The sequence below is a fragment of the Chiloscyllium plagiosum genome, unplaced genomic scaffold (assembly GCF_037043375.1).
Source record: "Chiloscyllium plagiosum isolate Xiang-an unplaced genomic scaffold, Cpla_swu_hap1 HiC_scaffold_31, whole genome shotgun sequence".
In the NCBI taxonomy this organism is placed as follows: Eukaryota; Metazoa; Chordata; class Chondrichthyes; order Orectolobiformes; family Hemiscylliidae; genus Chiloscyllium; species Chiloscyllium plagiosum.
In genome coordinates this window covers 17,967,881-17,991,720 of record NW_028270169.1, presented here as the reverse complement: position 1 = coordinate 17,991,720, position 23,840 = coordinate 17,967,881, and the positions used below count along the sequence as shown (strand labels likewise).

At 39.6% G+C, this 23,840-nt stretch overlaps 1 protein-coding gene across 1 annotated transcript in view; it reads left to right on the top strand.

The window, feature by feature from the left end:
• vps53 (VPS53 subunit of GARP complex) overlaps positions 1-23,840 on the top strand; it is a 235,043-nt gene that overhangs the window by 97,322 nt on the left and 113,881 nt on the right. The window contains exon 12 of the mRNA XM_043718341.2: positions 4,399-4,494. Within this exon, the coding sequence (XP_043574276.2) occupies positions 4,399-4,494 (96 nt within the window). The remainder of the gene's footprint in view (positions 1-4,398; positions 4,495-23,840) is intronic.

The following is a 23,840-nucleotide window of genomic DNA, read 5'->3' as shown; positions in this document are numbered from 1 at the left end:
GTGGAATTACTGGGCCACCTGGAATGTTTGCAGCAGGTTTAACACAGTAATCTCAATGTATTTTGATGTAGAGATATTGTATTATAATTAAAACCAGAAATTAAGTTTGAGTTGAAGTACATGTCAAAATGCTATGAAAACTGTGCATTGTTTCATTGGTTTTCTTGTGCTGGCCAGACTGTTACAGCAATCCCCAGCTATACATAAAAATGTGACTTGCAAAATTAGTTTTATTTTAATATTCACTAAATGGAGATCTTTTGATAAGCCTTGTGTGGCCCAGTATTATTTGTTATTATTTCCAGACAAGTAGTTAACTTGCTTTTAAGTGTATGGTTATAGTATTGGACAAAGTAATCTGAACTTTCATCCTAGAGTGTAAAAGCTATGTATTTGACCACATTTTAGTGTGTCACAAATTAAGGAAGTATTTTGTAGCAGTTCCAGTGGTATTGGATTACATCTGTAATTTTCAACACATCTAAGTTGAGTTTTGAACATAATGTACATTGCCAGGGAGTAATACTTCTGTATGTGATGATCTGTGAAAATAATATGCTTTAAATAGGCAATTTATTTGCAATATTAAAAAACTTCAGAGATATAACTAATTAACTGTCAAAGCAACTTCTGAGAATGTCCTATGAAAATTGGACATTTCGTTAAATTAGCTTCCAAGTTATTAGAATTAAGTACTGCAGGGAGATTGGAAAGGGTCATAAAAGTATATGAACCATTGCTGCTAGTTTGTGCCTGACCCAAATGTTCCTTGGATTGCCAGCTGCATGCAACATAACTTTATGATGACCTTTTTTTGGGGCCAATACATAAACTTCAGGATATTCTGCATAATTGCAGTTAACAAGTAATATTGGTAACCACTCAAATGTAACATTAGTATAAATGTCTTACTCTGTGCAACTTTAAACTCTGTATGGATGTTAAGATGGTCACTGAAGCTTCTTTCATTACTACAATTCCCTTCTCACAATTTTCTTCAAAGATATATCCAGGACTAATTATGCAATGTGTGTTGTGCACGTATTTGTCCGTGCGCTACTGCATTGGCACGTGCAGCAAGTGAATTATTGCTTTGTCATGCTAATCAGTGTTTAGTGTAATACACATGTATCATGTTAAAAGCCTTGAGTTAAGAGTTAATGCAATTTCCTTAAATTTATTGCATTGAATAATGAATATTGTTATCTATGCATTACTTATCTTAAAATTGAAAAGCTTACAGGCAAAAGATCAAAATTCATAGTGTCGGGTGTCACTGAATCTGGAAAATGTCGGGGAACATGAGGTAAAGATTAGGAAACATTGCGTTTGAGTTTTAAAACATTTGATTGCCAGGACAATTGAGAGGAATCAGAGAAAAGACTGAGGGCGACCTGGTAGAGGTCTTCCAGTATATCCAGGGTCTTGATGGGTTAGATTTAGTTAAGATATTTGCAGGCAGAATCAGAATTAAAGCTCATAAACATAAGGTAGTCAGAAATAAATCCCATAGAGAATTCAAAACAAACCCTTTTACCCAGAAGCGGTTAGAATGTGGATCTTGCAATCACAAGGAATTGTTAATACGACTCGTATAAATGTATTCAAGGGAAACTTAGAAAAGCACACGAGGGAGAAAGGCAAAGAAGGAAGTGTTGATGCGGTTAGATGAAGAAGGGTGTAAGGAGGCTCTTGTGGAGCATAAAGATTGACATGGAACAATTTCTATGCAGTAAGTACTGTATAATGAGTTTCTCAGCTTTCAACTCTGAAGAATTTAGAATATTAAGATTGTGGTACATCCTAATTTGAATGCTGAGACTTTGCTAAATTGTTTATATGAATGTCAATGAAACAGATTCATTATCTTTTTTTGTTCCAAGGTGTTTTGAGTGTGACTGGGGCCTTCTTATCATAGAGTGCAGCTTAATTAGTACCACCTTCTCTCCTTGGAGTTCAGTGTATCTGATTAACATTGCTTACAATATTGAATGTGCTTAACTTTGCCCACTTGCTTTGAGGTTTAGTTTTAATAGATAAATAACTGCAGTCTTGACTGTGAAGGTTGAGGTTGCCGACAGTATTGCAGGTATATTTCAATTTTTGACAACACTTCTTTTGTCTAATTTTAATTAGAAATAATGAGGGCAATAATCGTTTAGACATCTTGCATGTTGGAATTCTTAATACTGTGAAATATTTATTTTTCCACTGCCTCATTGGTATATGATGAGTTTTAGAATAGAAGTCAGTTTTAAAACCAGGGGAAAACCAATTTTGACGATGCTGAGTGGTTTTGGAAGCTATGTCAGATTTAATATATTCCTCAAAGATGTTCAATTTCAACAGTGTCATAAAATGTAAGAGCAAAAGTAGCCGTTTGGCCCATCGATTTTGCTCTGCCATTGAATGAGGTCATGGCTGATCTACAGCACTCTGTGCTGAAGAATTCCACAGATTTGTGACCCTCAGAGAAATTTCTCCTCTGTTCTATTTTGAAAGGTGACCTTTTACTCTGAGATTATGCCCTCTGCTCCTGGAGTTCCCCTCAAGGGAAAACAAGCATTTATTTTTGCAAGCCCCATAAGGAACTTTTATGTTTCAATAAAATTGCCTTTTCTAATTCCAAGGAGTATAGGCCCAACCAACTCAACCTGTCCTCATGAAAATCCCTCCCTACTTGGAATTAACTTCATGAATCTTTTCTGGATTGTATCCAGTACCAGTATATTTTCCTTTAACTAAGGAGACCAAAACTGTTCAGTGTTCCAGGTGCAATGCAGTACAGTTTTAGCAAGACTTCACTATTTTTATACTCTCTTCACTTTGATATGAAAAAAATCCATTTATCTTTTCCTGTTATCTGTATGGTAGCCTTTTGTGATTTGAGAAAGTGAGGACTGCAAATGCTGGAGATCAGAGCCAAACAGTGTGGGGCTGGAATATTTCCGGGACACACACACATCAAACAACCCCACCGTCCTCTGGCCGAACATTTCAACTCCCCCTCTCACCCCACCAAGGACATGCAAGTCCTGGGCTGCCTCTACTGCCAAATCCTAGTCGATGACTGGAGGAAGAGCACCTCATCTTCTGCCTTGGGACCCTCCAACCACATGGAATCGATGTCACTTTCACCAGTTTCCTCATCTCCCCTTCCCCCACCTTATCCCAGATCCAACATGGCACCACCCTCTTGAACTGTTGTACCTGTCCATCTTCCATCCCACCTATCTGCTCTACCCTTCATTCCGACTTATCACCATCACTTTCTGGGGGGGGACGTTCCTAGCTCCTACCCCCCCACCTCCTCCAACCAGCCCCACCAGACATTTCCAGTAAGATCATCTTAGCTGGAAAAATCTTAAGTGATCGCTCAGGGTCATTAGTCATTGCAGTAAAGGCTGGCATTCTTCTCCATATCTGGATGTTATTGCTAATCAAATAATATCAATTTGCAATTTTTTGCGCTATTTAGGATTTAGGTAAAATTTCAGCTTCTTCTCCTCTGTTATCAGACTTCCGAAAGGACCTCTCATAAAATTGATCTTTCTTTGCACCTTCTCTGTCACTAACATTACAATCTGCATTTTGATCTGTTACCTTGATGTACTTATGTAAGGTATGATTTGCCTGGATAGCATGCAAAACAATACTTTTTGCGATCTTGATAGATGTGACAATAATAAAACAAATCAAATCAAAATCAATTCTTGAGAGTAAGCTCAGTTCTAACAACCTGCTCTTTACAAGTGAACAGCATTTTTCAAATATAATTGTGAATTTACTTTAGACATAAGTAATAGTGTTCTTGTGATACAGTAGTAGTGTCCCTGTTTCTCACTTGCTGCAGAGTAACAACATCTCTGAACAGCTCAATTTCTAGATAGATGTGTTCTAGAGTTTTTCTTGCTGCTCTCAAAGAGGACATTTGTTCATTCATATGGACAGATGTTGACATTAAGCGTTATGTTTTATCGAGGAACAACAAACTGTCCAAAATTAAATGGAACTATAGTTCAAGTGAGGAGAAAGAATTTGTATTTGCTTAGCACCTTTCAAAGCCTGTCATTGTTCTAAGGCACTTTACAGCCAATGGACTGCAGCAGAGCATGTTTGAATGTGTAAAGGAAATTAAGGATTGGAGGGATCTCAGAGGGTTGGTGCAGATCTCTTGCAGTAAAAAATGAACAACAGAAGTTGAACTTTGAGAGTGATAGTTTATATACCATGTTTGTAAGTGGTAAGTAAAACTTGACTTTTTAATAGTCGCCATGTACGCGTATGTAGTAATAATCTATGTTGAAAAAAACTTTTCTCCCCACCTTTCAAAGTATTTTAAGCATTGGCAAAATTTTGTGTAATAACTAGCTTTCTGGCTTCCTTTCCCTTGGACAGAAAAAGCCTGAAGCAGCACCACCATCTACAAATCCATTCCTGGAAGATGAAACTGGAGTTGAGTGTGACTCTGAGAAAGAAGGAGACCTGGAGAAGGTAAGAAGAGAGGCAGAATAATAACCTTGTTGCATTGTTTAATTTGGGTTATCTGCTGCTGTTGATTTTTGCTCAAACTTGTGATCTATTGGATGGATTGTATCCAGGATACTAAAAGAGATGACGGGAGAAATAGCAGGTGGATTGGCAGTTATTTTCCAAACTTCGCTGGACTCTGGGGTAGTCCCAGCAGATTGGAAAACAGCAAATGTAACGCCACTGTTTAAAAAGGGAAGTAGACAAAATATGGGGAATTATAGACCAGTGAGCTTAGCATCTGTAGTGGGGAAGATGCTTGAGTCCATTATCAAGGAAGAAATAGCAGAGCATCTTGAAAGAAATTGTCCCATTATACAGACCAGCATGGGATCATGAAGGGCAGGTCATGCTTCACAAATCTTTTGGAATTCTGAGGACATTACGAGCACGGTGGACAATGGGGGCCCAGTGGATGTGCTGTACCTCGATTTCCAAAAGGCCTTTGACAAGGTGCTGCATATGAGGCTGTTGCATTAGATAAGGTTGCACAGTGTTAGGGGTAGAGTATTAGCATTGACAGAAGATTGGTTGACTGACAGGAAGCAAAGAGTGGGGATAATGAGTGCTATTCTGGCTGGCAATCAGTGACTAGTGATGTGCCTCAGGGATCAGTGTTGGACCACAATTATTTACCATTTATATAGATAATTTGGAGTTGGGGACCACGTGTATGGTGTCGAAATTTGCTGATGACACTAAGATGAGCGGCAGAGCAAAGTGTGCAGAGGACTGTGAAACCTTGCAGAGGAACATGGATACGTTGAGTGAGTGGGCAAAGGTCTGGCAGATGGAATACAGTGTTAGTAAATATGAAGTCATACATTTTGGTTGGAATAACAGCAAAATAGATTATTACTTGAATGGTAAAAAGCTGCAGCATGCTGATTGGCAGAGGGACCTGGGTATCCTTGTGCATGAATTGCAGAAGGTTGGTATGCAGGTACAACAAGTTGTTGTGGTTCTGTTCACCGAGCTGGGAATTTGTGTTGCAGATGTTTCGTCACCTGTCTAGGTGACATCCTCAGTGCTTGGGAGCCTCCTGTGAAGCGCTTCTGTGATCTTTCCTCCGGCATTTGTAGTGGTTTGAATCTGCCGCTTCCGGTTGTCAGTTCCAGCTGTCCGTTGTAGTGGTCGGTATATTGGGTCCAAGTTGATGTGCTTATTGATTGAATCTGTGGATCACATCCACAGATTCAATCAATAAGCACATCGACCTGGACCCAATATACCGACCACTACAACGGACAGCTGGAACTGACAACCGGAAGCGGCAGATTCAAACCACTACAAATGGTGGAGGAAAGATCACAGAAGCGCTTCACAGGAGGCTCCCAAGCACTGAGGATGTCACCTAGACAGGGGACGAAACGTCTGCAACACAAATTCCCAGCTCGGCGTATCGAGCCACAACAACGAGCACCCGAGCTACAAATCTTCTCTCAAACTTTGAGGTACAACAAGTAATTAGGAAGATAAATGGTGAAAACGTGGGTAAGTGGAGCTGAGTCCACGAAAAGATTAGCCATGGTCTGATTGGATGGTGGAGCAGGCTTGAAGGGCCGGATGGCCTACTCCTGCTCAGAGTTCTTATGTTCTTACTACAGATAGATCAATAACGTGCAAAATTCTCTCCAAGAAACGTGTTCCGTAGAGTCTCAGAAGGAAATTGCTCACTTTTTGGTTTAAAGTTTCTGCTTTCTGATTTGTTTTTGATTGAAGGGGTGGCTGGTCCCCAAAGCTCAGGTTGATATATGTAGCAGTTCCTCCTCTGTAAACCAATACAGTGTTGTTGATTGCATCAAATCACATTTAATTGATACAAGGTCATATTTAAAATGTATTGACGCTGAGATGAAAGCAGTTACAGAAGCATGGGTGTTATTTAAACACTTATTAAAAAGATTAACTTTAATTTTTCCATAAAATTAAACTGTTTGATCTTGTGGTGTGGTTTGTGTCTTGTGAACAACTGGAAGCGTATAAATAGTGTATAGTCTAATACATTTCGATTTATTGCAGTTATAAATTTTAAGTCACTTCTCAAAAATGGCAGGGATCCTAAGTTTCTTTTCTGGATAAAGTTGGTATAATTCAGAATGAACTTTCCTTGTTCTTTTGCCTTTGAAAAGGGTTCTCTTACTTCCCTGCTGGCCAGCACCTTAATTCAGTGAGTATCTGATAGTTGCAGACTTTGAGATCTTGGCTCGGACTGTTTATGCTGAGTGAGCTGATTTGCTGCGACAACAGTAGAGTTGTTGTAATTGGAATGGGCTCCTGAGTGGAAAATTCAGAATTGAGCAACCTTTGTGTTTGAGTGTGTGTTGGATAGGGACAGGATCCAACTCATTCTGAGCAATTCTGGTGATTGAATGGTCTGTACCACTCACCATCTATGCTTTCATATGCACAATAGCGTTTGATGAGGTCCTCTGTGGCACTATACCTGACTTTACATTCAAGAAAGTGCAAGGGAACAGTAGTTAAGGGAAAATGAAAGCCACATTATTGATGTCACTTTCTTGTGCTTGCAATTGAAAAGGTTTCACATATTCAACTGACATAATGATACGTGTGGTGAATCCGCAAAAAAAGTTCTGATCCTTAAGATTTTTAATAGTTGTGCCTAGTATAATTTATATAAATAAAACTCATGATAATTGTCTGGGAACTATTTATGATTTTTTTTGAAGAAGAAGAGGGTATAGTGATATTGTTAGCCTTTTAAGTGAATGTTAGGAAAATGATATGCATTATAGATGAAAAAAAGACCAAGTTAAAGATTGTGGAATAAGGGAAAGTGATAAATTGAATTTAAAACCCTTTAGAAAGGAGACATTAAGGCCAGCCTCTAAAAGTGGTTCAAAGTGGGAGGTGGTATGACTGGGCCTGTTCTTGTACTGCAACTGTTCACCTTGTACACAGTGATTTGGATGTCAAGCTATGGGCAGGGAGTCGTGATCAAACTTTTAGACTACTTAACATTTGCAAATAATCTTGAGGACCAAATGCAATAAGTGAACATTGTTAAGATGGAATAGAAAAAAGCTGCAAATTAAGCTCAAGAAAGACAGTATAATGGTCACGTTTAGCTCTTTTTAATGGGGATAGCCAGATGATGTGGTAAAGAAGAGTACTGTTATGTTTAGACGCAAAGCCATCAAAAGAACGGATGTAACTATTTAAGTAAAAGCAAACAGAATTATCTGATGAGAGATAGCCAGGATAGAAGGCACAAACCTTATTTGAGTCTTCTACTGATCAGTTAGTGACTATCTTGTCTATGATGGAATGAAGGTTTAAGGATGTGGTCTCCCCATCTCATTCTCTCCTAGAGGGTGGTACAGTGGCTCATTGGTTAGCACAGCTACCTGACAGCACCAGGAATGAGATTCAAATCCAGCCTGACATGATTGTGTGAAGTTTGCATGCTCTCCCTGCGTCTGCGTGGGTTTCTGCCAGTGCTCCAACTCTTTTATCTCTCTCTCTTCTCTTTCTCTCTTTCTCCACCCCCTCAAAAAAAAATCAGTCCAAAGATGTCCAGGCAAAGTGGGTTAGCCATGGGAAGTGTAGGATTATGGCACAAGGAGCTGGGTCTAGGTGGGATGTTCTTTGGAGGGTCAGTGCAGACCTGATGGGCTGAATGGCCTTTTTTTGCACAAGGGTTTCTCTGATTCTGTCATTCTAAGTTGATGTGCTTGGTAATGGTAAATATGAACTGACTTTGGATCTTTTGAGGCAGACTTGTTAATTTGATTTGAGTGTCTACCTGGTCCACAGCAAAAGATTGACTAACTAGTTTAGCTCATTAATGTTGGCTTATCCATAATGGGAATTTTATGATCAAGTTAGCAAGAGATCGTGGAGGGAGCACTGATTTAATGCCAGCTTCATTTACCCCATCTATTTGACTTGCAGATCCATCGTTCTGCTAATGATACTTTGGAGAAGCTTCGTAATTCAATGTTTATATATTTTAATGTTAAGTTTTATTGGTTTAATAGAATTCAACTTTTTTTTTAAAAGGCAGGTTATGTTTCCAATATGACCTTTGTTGAAGGGGGGACTTTTAAATTGCTGTAGGTTGAAAGCCATAATTATAAAGTCACAGTTTAAAACTGAGAAGCATTGGGGTGTTGAAGCCCTCCAAACAATCACATAAAAATGAGAGAATCCAACGAACATTGCATTATCAACATTGCATTTTGTCACAATCTGCTCTTAAATTATTTGTCATTTTACTGAATTCTGCAAGCAAATGGATGATTGTACATTTTGCATTGAGCTTCATAATTGAAAATAAAATTATCTGCTTTTTTTGTAAGTTCATGGGGATTACTGATTTTTAATTTGGCAGTTTTATTTGGATTCTGATTGTGAGTTGTACTGTAGTATTTACAGATATTGAAGATACTGCAACCACATGTAAATTGGAAAAAAATCCTTAACTTTTTTTGAGGGATTTAATAGCCTATTTTGATACAATGATTCTACAAAACAAAACTGTAGGTGAGAGAGTAATGTGTTTTACTGTGTTGGCTGAAAAGATAATTGGAAAGGGTTCATATTTTCCACTCTTTCAATTTGTGCATAAGGGATTTGCAATGAGTTAAGTTCTGAGCACCATCAAAGGCAAAGAGGTCAGCTCCATTTTGAAGCTGCAGAAACAGTGCAGAAATTCTGCTAGTGACACTTATCAACTGCTTTATAAAGTTGGGAAAATTCTGTGATTTAAAGAATAAAAGTTTAAAGTGATTTGGCTGCCTTTGCAGAATTTGAAAATTGATCATTTTCTTAAAGTCCTCTGGATAAATAAAACCTAACTAAAGGAAGGTGCTGGAATTTGAAACTTTGATTTATCTGCTGACTTTGCTCAGTTAATTAAATTGAAACAGCAGGATCATTCCCCAGGCTGAATAAAGAGGATTCAAAAGCCACTAAAAATGCTGGGTGGAATTAGCACTTCTTTTAACCTCTTAACTAAAGCCAGATTGGTTTCCACTTAATGTTAATTTAACAAAGTTGCACTGTATAAAAATAATTTTGTCAAAATTTAGCTATAGAAGTAATATTTTGAGCCAACTTGAATTAATGTTGAGCTTCAGTTCAAAATCCTCATGTTCACGTTCTACAAAAATAAAGTATACCCTCCTGAAGATGCTGGGCATGAACTATGTCAATCTAATGCCCAAATAACAAATTCTCAGTTAACTGTGTTATTCTCCATTTAGAAATACTATATCAAGTTCATACTATCCTTACAAATATACCTTTCAGCGGAGATTACTTCTGTGAGATCAACTAGTTTTCCTGTTTATTGCCCAGGTTGCTGTGGCCAACTGAGATTTTTCAATTCTGTGTTAATCAAAGATTGAACTTTAAACTTTCCCACTCTGCTATTTTACATGTATCCATGTGGTGTATTTACCAACTAAGCTGATAGTGTGGAGATGCATTTTTAAAAAATCTGATGAACCGCTAACGTAAAATGGGGGGCGAGCGGGAGAAAAAACAAAATCGATGCAGATGGACCAGAATTTGTAACTGAAATAAATGTAATGCTAATGGTGCTTTCTATTATACAGATAAAGGGGATAGTACCTTTGAAGGGAGGAAACGGGTAATGAGAATATTCAGTTTGAGTTACAGAGATGTACAGCATGGAAACTGACTATTCAGTCCATGCTGACCAGATATCCCAAATAAGTCTAGTCGCATTTGGCCCATATCCCTCTAAACCCTTCTTTATTCATATACCTATCCAGATGTCTTTTAAATGTGGTAATTGTACCTGCCTCAATCACTTCCTCTAGCAACTCATTCCATTTATGCACCACCCTCTGTGTGAAAACCTTTCACTCTCACCTTAAGCCTATGTTCTCTAGTTTTGGACTCCCCTAACCTGACGAAAAGACCTTGACTATTCGCTCTGTCCATGACTCTCGTGATTATATAAACTTCTTTAAGGTCACCCCTCAGCTTGTGATGCTCCAGGAAATATAGCCCCAGTCTTTTCAGCCTCTCCCTGTAGCTCAAACCCTCCAACCCTGGCAACATCCTTATAAATCTTTTCTGAACCCTTTCAAGTTTCACAACATCCTTCCTAGAGCAGGGAGACCTGAATTCAATGCAGTATTCCAATAGTGGCCTAACTAATGCCCTGTACAATGGCAGCCTGACCTACCAAATCCTTTACTCAATGACCTATAAAGGGAAGCATACCAAATGTCACCTTTGCGACCTTGTCTACCTTTTGCTGTCTGAGTTATCATTTCCTCAATCTGTTTGCAAAAATAGCATGTGCCCTTAGCCCCATATTTTACTTGACCATTAAAATTGTGAAAATAAGTCAAATCCAGAAATTGCAAATGTAGAATACCCTTTCAATAATGTAACAAGTGTTGATGACTGCCAAATAATTGTTCTGCTGGACAGAATTATCTTTTACAAGTATAGAGTCTCATTTAGAATCATAGAGGTATACAGCACAGGTACAGGCCCTTCGGTCCAACTCGACCATGCCGACCAGATATCCTCACCCAATCTAGTCCCACCTGCCACACCCGGCCCATTTCCCTCCAAGCCCTTCCTATTCATATACCCATCCAGATGCCTTTTAAATGTTGCAATTGTACCAGCCTCCACCACTTCCTCTGGCAGCCCATTCTATACATGCACCACCCTCTGTGAAAGTTATGCCCCTTGGGTCTCTTTTATATCTTTCCCCTCTCACCCTAAACCTATGCCCTCTAGTTCTGGACTTCCTCACCCCAGGGAAAATACCTTGTCTATTTAACCTATCCATGCCCTTCATGATTCTATAAACTTCTATAAGGTCACCCCTCAGCCTCTGATGCTCCAGGGAACACAGTCCCAGTCTGTTCAACCTTTCCCTATAGCTCAAATCCTCCAACCCTGGCAACGTCCTTGTAAATCTTTTCTGAACCCTTTCAAGTTTCACAACATCCTTCTGATAGGCAGGAGACCAAAGTTGCATGCAATATTCCAACAATGGTCTAACCAATGTCCTGTACTGCTACAACGTTACCTCCCAACTCAATGCTCTGACCAATAGAGGAAAGCATACCAAATGCCGCCTTCACTATCCTATCTCCCTGCGACTCCACTTTCAAGGAGCTGTGGACCTGCACTCCAAGGTCTCTTTGTTCGGCAACATTCCCTGGGACCTTACATTAAGTGTACAAGTCCTGCTAAGATTTGCTTTCCCAAAATGCTGCACCTTGCATTTATCTAAATTAAACTCCATCTACCACTCCTCAGTCCATTGGCCCATCTGATCAAGATCCCATTGTAATCAGAGGTAACCATCTTCGCTGTCCACTACACCTCCAATTTTGGTGTCGTCTGCAAACTTACTAACTATGCCTCTTATTCTCACATCCAAATCATTTATATAAATGATAAAAAGTAGTGGACCCAGCACCGATCCTTGTGGCACTCCACTGGTCACAGGCCTCCAGTCTGAAAAACAATTCTCCACCACCACCCTTTGTCTTCTACCTTTGAGCCAGTTCTTTATCCAAATGGCTAGTTCTCCCTGGGAGAAAGTGAGGACTGCAGATGCTGGAGATCAGAGCTGAAAAATGTGTTGCTGGAAAAGCGCAGCAGGTCAGGCAGCATCCAAGGAGCAGGAGAATTGATGTTTCAGGCATAAGCCCTTCTTCAGGCTAGTTCTCCCTGTATTCCATGAGATCTAACTTTGCTAACCAGTCTCCCATGGGGAATCTTGTCGAAAGCCTTACTGAAGTCCATATAGATCACATCTACCACTCTACCCTCATCAATCCTCTTTGTTACTCCTTCAAAAAACTCAATCAAGTTTGTGAGGCATGATTTCCCACGCACAAAGCCATGTTGACTATCCCTAATCAGTCCTTGCCTTTCCAAATACATGTACGTCCTGTCCCTCAGGATTCCCTTCAACAGCTTGCCTGCCACTGACATCAGGTTCACCAGTCTATAGTTCCCTGGCTTGTCCTTATCAACTTTCTTAAATAGTGGCACCACGTTAGCCAACTTCCAATCTTCCGGCACCTCACCTGTGACTATCGATGATACAAATATCTCAGCAAGAGGCCCAGCAATCACTTCCCTAGCATCCCAAAGAATTCTAAGGTACACCTGATCAGGTCTTGGGGATTTATCCACTTTTATGTGTTTCTCGACATCCAGCACTTCCTCCTTTGTAATATGGACATTTTTCAAGATGTCACTATCTATTTCCCTACATTCTATATCTTCCATGTCCTTTTCCACAGTAAACACTGATGCAAAATACTCGTTTAGTATCTCCTGCGGCTCCACACAAAGGCCGCCTTGCTGATCTTTGAGGGGCCCTATACTCTCCATGGTTACCCTTTCGTCCTTAATGTATTTGTAAAAACCCTTTGGATTCTCCTTAACTCTATTTGCTAAAGCCATCTCGTCCCCTTTTTGTCTGATTTCTCTCAAGTATACTCCTACTGCCTTTATATTCTTCTAAGGATTCATTTGATCTATTTCGTCTATACCTGACATATGCTTCCTTCTTTTTCTTAACCAAGCCCACAATTTCTTTAGTCATCCAGCATTCCGTATACCTACCAGCATTTCATTTCACCCTAACAGGAATGTACTTTCTCTAGACTCTCATTATATTATTTCTGAAGGCTTCCCATTTTCTAGCCGTCCCTTTACCTGCGAACATCTGCCCCCAATCAGCTTTTGAAAGTTCGTGCCTAATACCGTCAAAATTGGCCTTTCTCCAATTTAAAACTTCAACTTTTAGATCTAGTCTATCCTTTTCCATCACTACTTTGGCAGTCTCATAAAGTTATGGTCGCTGACCCCAAAGTGCTCCCCCACTGACATCTCAGTCACCTGCCCTGCCTTATTTCCGAAGCGTAGGTCAATCTTTTCACCTTCTCTAGTAGGTACACCCACATACTGAATCAGAAAATTTTCTTGTACACACTTCGCAAATTCATCTCCATCTAAACCCTTAACACTATGGCAGTCCCAGTCCATGTTTGGAAAGTTACAATCTCTTACCATAACCACCCTAGTATTTGTACAGATAACTGAAATCTACTTACAAATTTGTTTCTCAATTTCCCGCTGACTTAGGGGGTCTATAATACAATCCCAATAAGGTGATCTTTCCTTTCTTGTTTCTCAGTTCCACCCAAATAACTTCTCCACGGAAATTTTAATAATGTCAAATTCAAGAGAAGTCTTTCTTTTTTTGCCACTGAAGCAGGAAAACAAAAATGCAAGTACTAATTCTTTACAGCATTTTTGGTTTTGAATCTAGTTTACTCAGTCAAGGCAAGGGATTCTGTTATTTCACCACGATACCTGTTGTCCCTCTACTTGTCTTTCTGTAGCTGATTGAATTTTCCTCCTCTAATGTATTCTACTTCCCATTCTGTGTATTTCCCAGGCCTTAAATCTGATAGGTTAAGGAGATACCTGTTGCTGGTCTCACTAATGCACCTTTCACACCTCTCAATTCCAGCAACTTTGGCAGTCTTTTGTCTGAAATGTCATAAGAAGTTATTAGATTAGATTAGATTCCCTACAGTGTGGAAACAGGCCTTTTGGCCCAACAAGTCCACAGCGATCTTCCAAAGAGTAACCCACTTGGACCCATGCCCCTACGTTTACCCCTGACTAATGCACCTAACACTATGGGCAATTTAACATGGCCAGTCCATCTAACCTGCACATCTTTGGAGTGTGGGAGGCAACTGGAGCACCTGGAGGAAACCCATGCAGAGGCAGCCGTGCTAACCACTGAGCCACGGTGCATTATAGTCTGTTGTCTTATTTCTGGTGCTGTTTCCTGTCTAATTAAATAACATTTACATTCTTTTTTGATTTGTTGCTATTCTCAATACAGATTTGAGAGGAGGCCAGTTCTTACTAGCCATAATAGGTGTACGTTTGTAAAATCTGTTCCTTTCAATCAGGACTAAAGCTAGATTTGTGAGAAAATGGTGTACTGAGGGTTGTTGTAATTGGATGCCAAAAGTGAGTGTCAGATGTTGTTCAGCTTTGAACTTGAGTCAGGAACATTTAGTGAAGGGTACAGTCTGTGTCTGTACTTGGTTTAAGTATCCATCCAAAAGCTGCATATAAAAAATGATCATTTATGAAATCTGTTTAGAGTGGGTTTCTTCAACCAGTGCAAATTTGGCATAAAGAGGCCTGGTTTGGACTGGGGAATGGTAATTGTTTTAACAGCATTAGGTATTGATGATATTGACATCAGTTTTTTTTGGGAGCTTTAAATATGTTCCCAAATATATTTAAATGTTATAAGTATTTAGTGTAAGTAAATAATTAAGTTCTTGCATAACTAGATAGCAGTGAATAAAGTGTCTATAGTTCTTTACCCAAGAATTTTCAGCAGCTCCAACTTTCTGAATGACCTGTCAGCTCATTTCCAACCTCCAGATATTCCACCAGAATTGGCTGCTTGCAATATATGTTCTTGTCTTGTCCTTGCTGAGGAAGCAAGCACTTCACATCTGCTCAGGGGCTTCCCTAGTTGACATAACTAACATCGGAACTTCCCATGCAGTGAACAGTAGGGAAGAACCTCTGTTCTCCTGCTGTTTGGCACCATGCCACAAGATTGCTCTACATTATCCAATGTATTCCACGTAAGGGAAAGGTTTACTGATTTCTAAGTGTAGTGCCTGTGTAACCTGTATGATAACACTGAGAATCAGCTAGGTGTTTTGCATTAGTTTTGCTTTCTCTTAATGAAATTCCAAAGATCGCTCTGAGTTTAGTTGATTGGGTGCAAGATGCCAAGAATACAATATCTCCATGTAGCTTCTCAAGTGAAGGGGCCTAACATACCTTTCTTGTGACCTTAATTGCCCTTCATACTTTGAAGGAAACTGCAGTCTGTATTTCACACTCAACTGATCACTTTCCTCTTCTGTCTGAATTTCAACATAGGAACAACTTCAAAGCCACCTGCTGTTTATTTATAGTCTAGGTTTTCTTGTTCGCTGCACTTGTTTCAGATCATAAGCTTGGGGGTATCAGAAGAGAATGGATAGCCATCTCTTTGAGATTTCTCAGTTTTCAAAATATGAAGTAAAATTGATCAAGGTTCCACTTCAGCTTTATTTGGTACAAATATCATTACTCAACAAGCATAGTGAGCACAGTGACTTCTCTTTCAAGTTATTGGTACCTTTCCTTATCGCATTTATTTTAATTTTGAAGGTGAATGAGTAGCTTTTCAGCAATGAGTTTGCACATCTAATGTAACTCTGAAATCAGCCTAGGTTATGGAACAGTGAGGGGTACTGTACTTCTGGACTTTACCTTGCTGCAAAGTTGTTGATAGTTTGGTGTTTGTGCTTCTGGATACAATGGTTGTGTTCAAGTTACCATACAAGATCTAGGCGCACAGGTAAGTTCGAGGTATATGCTTCATTGTCAGAGGCACCATTCTTCAGATGTGATATGAAATTGAAACCCTGTGAACCTACTGAAATAGGCATGAAAAATTTCATGGTACCACTTGGAGTAAAGCATGGTCAGGTTCCATCAGCCAATGATATTAGCTAACACTTAAATCGATCATTTTTCTGATTTAAGTATATAACAGCACTCAGTCATTCAGTGTACAAACAATATGACAGTGCAATAAGTTGCGAGAAAAATGCAATTTTTTTGGACAGCCTTGTTCTGTTGCCAAAATAAATGGCAGCAGCTTCTGCTTTTTACCTCTTGTTGGGCTAAGCAGTGATTGAATTGTTCCCTTATTCAGCACCAGTTTTGCGGATGGGAGAAACCAGAGGTTTCAATGATGGAATGAATGTGATGAACTAAATGGCCTCCAAGATGTTTGAATTATCTTTTATGTTTAGCTTGATTAGGCAAATAGTTATCATATTTCATTCCCTTAGCTATTCATGATCTTCTGACCTTTATCTATGTAAAATTTGCTAACTTGTATGTACTCTCGGATCTCTGTTCCACTCTGAAATTTGTAAGAAGAATAATCTTAGTTGTCTGGCTATGTTGAACTGGGGTTTCTCTCATGGAAACCAGCGTAACAAGGCATTGCTTGTTTTTTTTTCCCCTCTCTTATCTCCCCTGCCAGCAGCATGTACTTGGCAAAATGTTCCCTTAATGCCTACTCCAACATGCCCCTCCTACTGCATCAAAACACCACAGTATAGTGTATATGTCTTTATCAGCTGTTCTTGTAAATTGCTATCATGAACATGTCAGGTTCTGGTTGTGAAAAGGAGTTTAATGATGGAGTTGAATGTCTTTTAAGGCAGTCAAAAATAGTTTACCCTTAAAACTTTTGAGGATCTCAGAGTGGCTATTCCAAGGCCATTAGTGTGAAGGATACCCAGAAGGGGAGAGAGAAATTATACTTTTATATTATGATGCTTAGCAAGTAGTTTTTAAAAAAAAAAAACAGACTTTGAGATAAACTTTGCTTGGGAATTGTTTGTCGCCATGAGTAAAGTTGCCACGTGCCTGCATGAGTTCAGCTCTAACAGTACATGAGCTTGACAGTATTCGATGCAGCTCACTTAATCAGTCTCTCTTTCCCCCCCCCCCCCCCCCCCCATTTACCACCTTAAACATTCACTCAATCCACTACAAGCACACAGTGGAAGTAGCACCTGCAGTCAATGAGAGGCACCTCAGCCACTTGCCAAAACTGGTTTGCTGCAAGTTTGCAAACTTCATTACTGAGAAGAACCTGAGCAGCAGGGTCCTAGAAACTGCACCACCACTGCTGGGTCACACACCATTGGTCATGGTAATGGTGACTCTTCACAAAAATGTCACTTGAAGAGTCCCCGTGCTACCGTACCCTCTTGTATTAAACATGTGATTTCAAAGCAGTCTGTGAGAGGCTGCAGTTACATTAACGTAAGAAAATGATCTATGGACAAGATGATTGGTTCATACAGTGTACCTTATGCTCATGATGTCTTGAGTACAAAGAACAACTATTTTCTATGTTGCTACAGAGCACGTAATCTACTGGCAAAGGAAGTTTTGTGCATGAAGTTTATCGCTGCTTTTGGTGAGATGGTTTAAAAGTGAATGGTTTCTCACTTTACCATTCTTTTTGTCTCCTCACTTTCTTCTGAGCTACAATACGCAAACTGCATCATTGTGTAACTTCTCATTCCTTTTATAATCATTAGCATTCCAATGTAAGAGCAATAAGGTCTGTTTTTTGAGAAGTCAGCTGATAAACTGGTATAATAATTATTAGGATCTCATGGAAGTCCATTAACTTTTCAAAAGAAATTCAAGTCCAGTTATTAACTGTAGAATTATGCTACAATGTTTCATATTTTAAGCAACTTTTATTGCGCAAGAATTAAATAAGCATGTAGTATTAACTTAAAGAATAAGGTGCTCACAAAATATGGTGGTAGGATTAAATCTCAACAGCATGCTCATTGTTCTATTTTATTTTCACCAGGGTTCCCCACACTTTTTGGGATCTTGAGGGTTCCTTCATGGGTTGTAGAGGTTGCTGGCTGGTCATCCCTAGTTGGCCTTGAGAAGGTGTAGGTGGTGAACTGCTGTCTCAAATCACTTCAGTCCATTTTCTGTAGCTAGACCAACAATGCTAACAGGAAGGGTGTCCGAGGATTTCGATCTTGCCACGTGCTTGCATGAATGCACCTCCAAAATACATGAGCTTGACACCATTCAAAGCAGCTCACTTAATCATTCCCCCATTCACCAGCTTAAACATTCACTCAATCCACTAAAAGCACGTAGTAGCAGCAGCACATGCCGTCAAAGAGAGGCATCTCAGCAACTTGCGAAACGGCGACTGACTGTGTGGAGTTTGCACATTCTCCCCGTGTCTGCGTGGGTTTCCTCCGGCTTCCTCCCACAGTCCAAAAATGTGCAGGTTAGGTGAGTTGGCCATGCTAAGTTGCCCGTAGTGTTAGGTGCAGGGGTAAATGTAGGGGAATGGGTCTGAGTGGGTTGCGCTTCGGCGGGTCGGTGTGGACTTGTTGGGCCGAAGGGCCTGTTTTCACACTGCAAGTAATCTAATCTAAAAAAAATTATATTCACAACGAAGAAATAATAAGTCACAGGTGGTAATGTTGGAACTCGTAGATTTTGGGTCCTTAACTAGAATAAAAACAAATTGATGAAATGGGTTATTAAAACAAAATGTTTACTCAGTTGTGGCAGTTGCTGCCTGAATACTTGCAGTATTTTAGAGGCAAACGTTATGTTGCTTTTCCAGATTAACTGTTGTAATTGTTGCCAGATTTTTCTTTCACTAGTTTCTTTGTGTGCCAGTGGCATGGCCTGTCTGTTTTGAGTATGGAGACAGATGAATCTATTGTGTCACATTGTCCCTTCCATTATAGTGGAGCCAGTGCTCCAGGTTTGGTTTGCCGGAAAATAATTCTGTTTATTTTGTTTGGGATGATGTATATTAACAAAATATGGATGAATATTTACAAGCATGCCAATGTTTCCTGCTTTGTCAATTCAAAAGTGCTTACTTTGTAAAGTATTTACAGTAGAAATCAGAGAAGCACCCAGAGTTGTGTTTGGAAAACTAAATTTAACTTTAACATGTGGATCTATGCTTTACATTTAATCTTAATGTGCATTAGTGGATGGCAGACCATCAATAACTGTGCAGTCCAGATGCTCTTGTACATAGATGAGTGAAGCTTTGTGTTAGATGGGTAAGTGATTTTCTGAGGCTTTCAACAGTTAGTGTGATTCTTTGACTTGTACATAAAGCATTTAATATTAAAATAAGTTGATTCAGTGAAGACTAAGATGGCATCCACTCCTGCTGAAATGCTTCCATAATTTTATTACATTAAGATGTAAGTTCTGCAACATCTTTTGCACTATTTTCCTTAGCCCATTGTAGTCAAACTCTGACCAAACCAAAACTCTGCTGTCATAGTTCAACATCCACTCATTAACCTGAGACACTGTCATGTTCTCCAACACGCAGAATTCAAAATCCCTATCCTGTTCTACAAATCATTTCAAGGATTCCTTTACAGTGGCTGTGCTCCAACCTGTGGTCCTAGCACATGCCAAGTGAACCAGTAGCCAGCGCTCCCTCTAAATTTCTTCCCGGCTGTGTGGGCCTTTGAGGTCTGTGCCTGGCAGCAGCTTTCAGCGTACCTGCACCGATTGCAGAGCATGGAACCCTATTTTCCCTCTTTCACTATTTCTCTTGAAATCTTCGATCACCTTGTCTGTCTCTCTGCAATGTGCTTCTTAAGCGTTTGGACCCCATTACTTACCTTCTCCACATCTAAACCTTCCTCAAAAGCTAGATTTTCAGCCATGTTGTTTTTGCACAAGTTTTCTGTATTGTCCTGATGCTGGTTTTCAAGTATACAAGCTGTAACTTGTACATTGGTGTATGCTTTACCTTCCTTATTAATTGTCAAACAGAAAGTCAAAGGTGGAATTAAATGTTTTATGAGTAAGTTTGTGTTTTGTTCACTAAGTATTGCATTATGAGCATTTGAAGTCAGCAGCATACCTTCACTAAGTCATACAGTTTTGATTTTTCCATTTCCATATGTGTTTGACAAATGGTATTAATCGGTGCACTTCAGATGGATGATCTTATAGAATCTTGGAGTTGTACAGCACGGAAACAGACGTTTGGTCCAACTCGTCCATGCTTACCAGATATCCTAAACAAATCTAGTGTCATTTGCCAGCATTTGGCCCATATCTTCCTCAACCCGTCCTATTCATATACCCCTCTAGATGCTTTTTAAATCTTGCAATTGTACCAGCCTCCACTTTCTTTGGCAGCTTATTGCATGCATGCACTACCCTCTGTATGAAAAAGTTGCCTCTGGGATGCCTTTTAAATTCCCCTCCCCACTCACCTTAAATCTATACCATCTAATTTTAGACAAGGGGAACCTTGTGTATTTACCCTATGCCCCTCATGATTTTATAAACCTCTGTAAGGTCACTGCTTAGCCTCTGCTCCAGGGAAAACAGCCCCAGCCTATTCAGCTTCTCTCTACAGCTCAATCCCTCCAACCCTGGCAACATCCTTGTAAATCTTTTCTGAATCCTTTAAAGTTTCACAACATCCTAATAGCAGGGAGACCAGAACTGCACACTGTATTCCAAAAGTGGCCTAACTAATGTCCCGTACAGCCACATTGTGACCTCCCAACTCCTTTAGTCAATGCTCTGATCAATAAAGGCAAGCATACAAAACACCTTCTGTCTGCCTACGACTCCACTTTCAAGGAACTATGAACCTGCAATCCAAAGTCTCTTTGTTCAGCAACACTCCCCAGGACCTTAACATTAGGTTTATAAGTTCTACCCAGATTTGCCTTTCTAAAATGCAGCTCATCACAGTAATCTAAATTAAACTCCATCGGCCACTCCTCAGCCCATTGGCCCAACTAATTAAGGTCCCGTTGTACCCTGAGGTCCACTACACTGCCAATTTTGGTGTCACCTGAACTTACTAACCATTTCTTCTTTGTTCACATCCAAATAATTTCTATAAATGGCAAAAAGCAGTGGACGCAGCACCGATCCTTGTGGCACATCGCTGGTCACAAGCCTCCAGTCTGAAAAGCAACCCTGCACCACCACCGTCTGTCTTCTACACTTGAGCCGGTTCTGTATCCATATGGCTAGTTCTCCCTGTATTCCATGTGATCTAACCTCACTAACCAGTCTACCATGCGGAATCTTGTTGAATGCCTTACTGAAGTCCATGTAGATCATGTCCACTGCCCACTCATCAATCCTCTTTGTTACTTCAACAAACTCAATCAAGTTAGTAAGACACAAATTTCCCATGATGATGTGATGTATCCGTTTGTACGTCGCATCATCCCCCACCATTTCCGCCACCTACAAACAGACCCCACCACCAGAGAGATATTCCCCTCCCCATCCTTATCCACTTATCTCTCCACCCCCGAGGCTCCCAGCCTCCTTCCTAATGAAGGACATTTACCCGAAATGTCGATTTTCCTGCTCCTTGGATGCTGCCTGACCTGTGCTTTTTCAGCACCGCACTGATCTTTAAGGGGTCCGATTCTCTCCCCAAATACCCTTTTGTCCTTAATTTATTTGAGAATCCCTTTGAATTCTCCTTAACCTTATTTGCCAAAGCTATCTCATGTCCTGTTTCTGCCCTCCTAATTTCCCTCTTAACTATATTCCTACTACCTTTACACTCTTCTAGGAATTCACTTGATCTCTGCTGTCCGTACCTGACTTATGCTTCCTCCTTCATAACCAAAATCTCCATTTCTCTATAGGTATGTTCCATATATCCAGATGTGAATCACCATATTCTGGTGCTGTGGTTCTTGTAAAATCTTAAAGGGCTATGCAGAGCATAACCACCTTTGATTGAAAGATAGGTGTCAGATTAAATCTCTTGAGATGAGACTTGCAACATGGAAAAGATAAGTAGATTCAGTGGTAAAACGTTTAAAATTCTGTCTTAGAGAGACAGATAGATAGATCTTTACAAGTGGGAGAAAACATTCATTTAAAGTTTTTAACTTTTTAATTTCAAATTTAAAAACTGATTTGAAGTTTTTAAGTAAAGTTAGGGGAGTGGGGGCATATGTTGAATGATCCCCAAGAAGATAAAGGAAGGGATGAAGAAAATGTCCCCCTGCCGAGGATGGAGATGAATGGAATGCTGTGTTAGTACAGTAGTGGAAGCAGTATGCTTAAAGCTTTTGAAAAACAAATGGATAACTTTTAAAATGGAGAGAGGACAGGGGATTGGATTTAATGCAGTTCTTTCTGAGTTAACATTGATACAGTGGGTTGAATGAATTTTTAACTGTGCAATCAATTTTAATGTTCAGTGTAACTAAGTTTCAGAGTTCAAGGAGTTTGCATGGCAAGCAGTTCTGCAGATGGAAAGTTTTTTAGGCAGACCGTATTAATTGCCCAATTTAATGCCATTAATTGTACACTTGACTGATATTTGAAGATCATGTCAAAAGCAGGTCACCTGGAGGAGGATTTGTCAGTGGCATTATAATAAAGTGGAAAATTTCCTATGTACAATATCATAAAGGTCCGGATTTGCTATTTTTCTAGATACAGCAGAGGAAATTTTCCATCATCATCATTGCTGTTGGTTCATAGTGAGCGCAGAATATTCATTTCTACCCCTGAACCAGCCACTCCCCAACCTGACAGGTGAAGGATGAAATATAAGGTGTGATTTATGTACAGTATTAATTCTTTTTTAACAATTGGACTTCAAGCAAGTGATGCATAGGTAGTAGCTTATTCTTGTGAAGAGCCTCAAAATTAATTAGTTAAGTCTTTCTGGAACCTGATTTTAAATCGGCATGTGTCAGAGTAGTTAGGGGCAAAACCACCTGTAGTTTAGTGGAAACTTGTTTATATGTTAGGGTATAGGATAGGAGAGAGAAAGCACCAAGTCATTAGAATTAACAGAATCTAGGATGAGCAAGGTTTTAAAAATAGTCCAAAATCTTTTGGGTTCTGTTTAAAGGAGACGTGACTAAAGTCCGATGTAAGTATAGTTTCTCCTATAAAAGGAGCCTGTTTAAAGCAGGTAGGCAAAAATGATATTGGTGAAAGAGTGTAGTTTGTGGAACTTTCAGTCCAGAAAAGTATGGATTATTCAGAGCTGAGCTAGTCTATGATCTCAGTTGTGACAGTAGTCAAGGAAAAAGGCCTTGCACCCCATCGGACAGGAGCAGAGAAGAAATAGACAAGTCAAAGTTACAGATTTGACAGAGGACAAAAATTTGTGAATTTTGATTTCACATAAAAAGATCATGTTGGGGAGTAGATGGGATTTTATTGTGCATGGTGCTTTGAAACCTTTCAAACTGTTACATTTAGTCAGCTCAGCGTTTCATTTCATTTGTGGAATAAACTTCTGTTTTATTTTTACAAACCAAATTCTCAGCCTTATGTGTTTGTGTTTAGTGAAAGACTGCCAAATTAAGTTTAGGAAACAAACTAAATATGATCTATCAAGCCACATTTCATTCTGGGATCTGACTTGTTCAATAGTAACATCAGCTGGGATCATAACAGCATGCAGCATGTTTTCAGAGATATTCCAGTGTACTGTTATATTTATGACAGCAGTATTGCGCTGTATTAAATCAAAAGCATTTTTAATTTTAGGTTCTTTGCAAAAGTTTTGCATTCTAACTCTTGCACATATGGCAGCATCTGTTCTTTTTGCAAGTTAGTGCAAAGTTTCTGGCTGTGGCCTTTTGCCAGGCATTAGCCCAGCTGCTTTT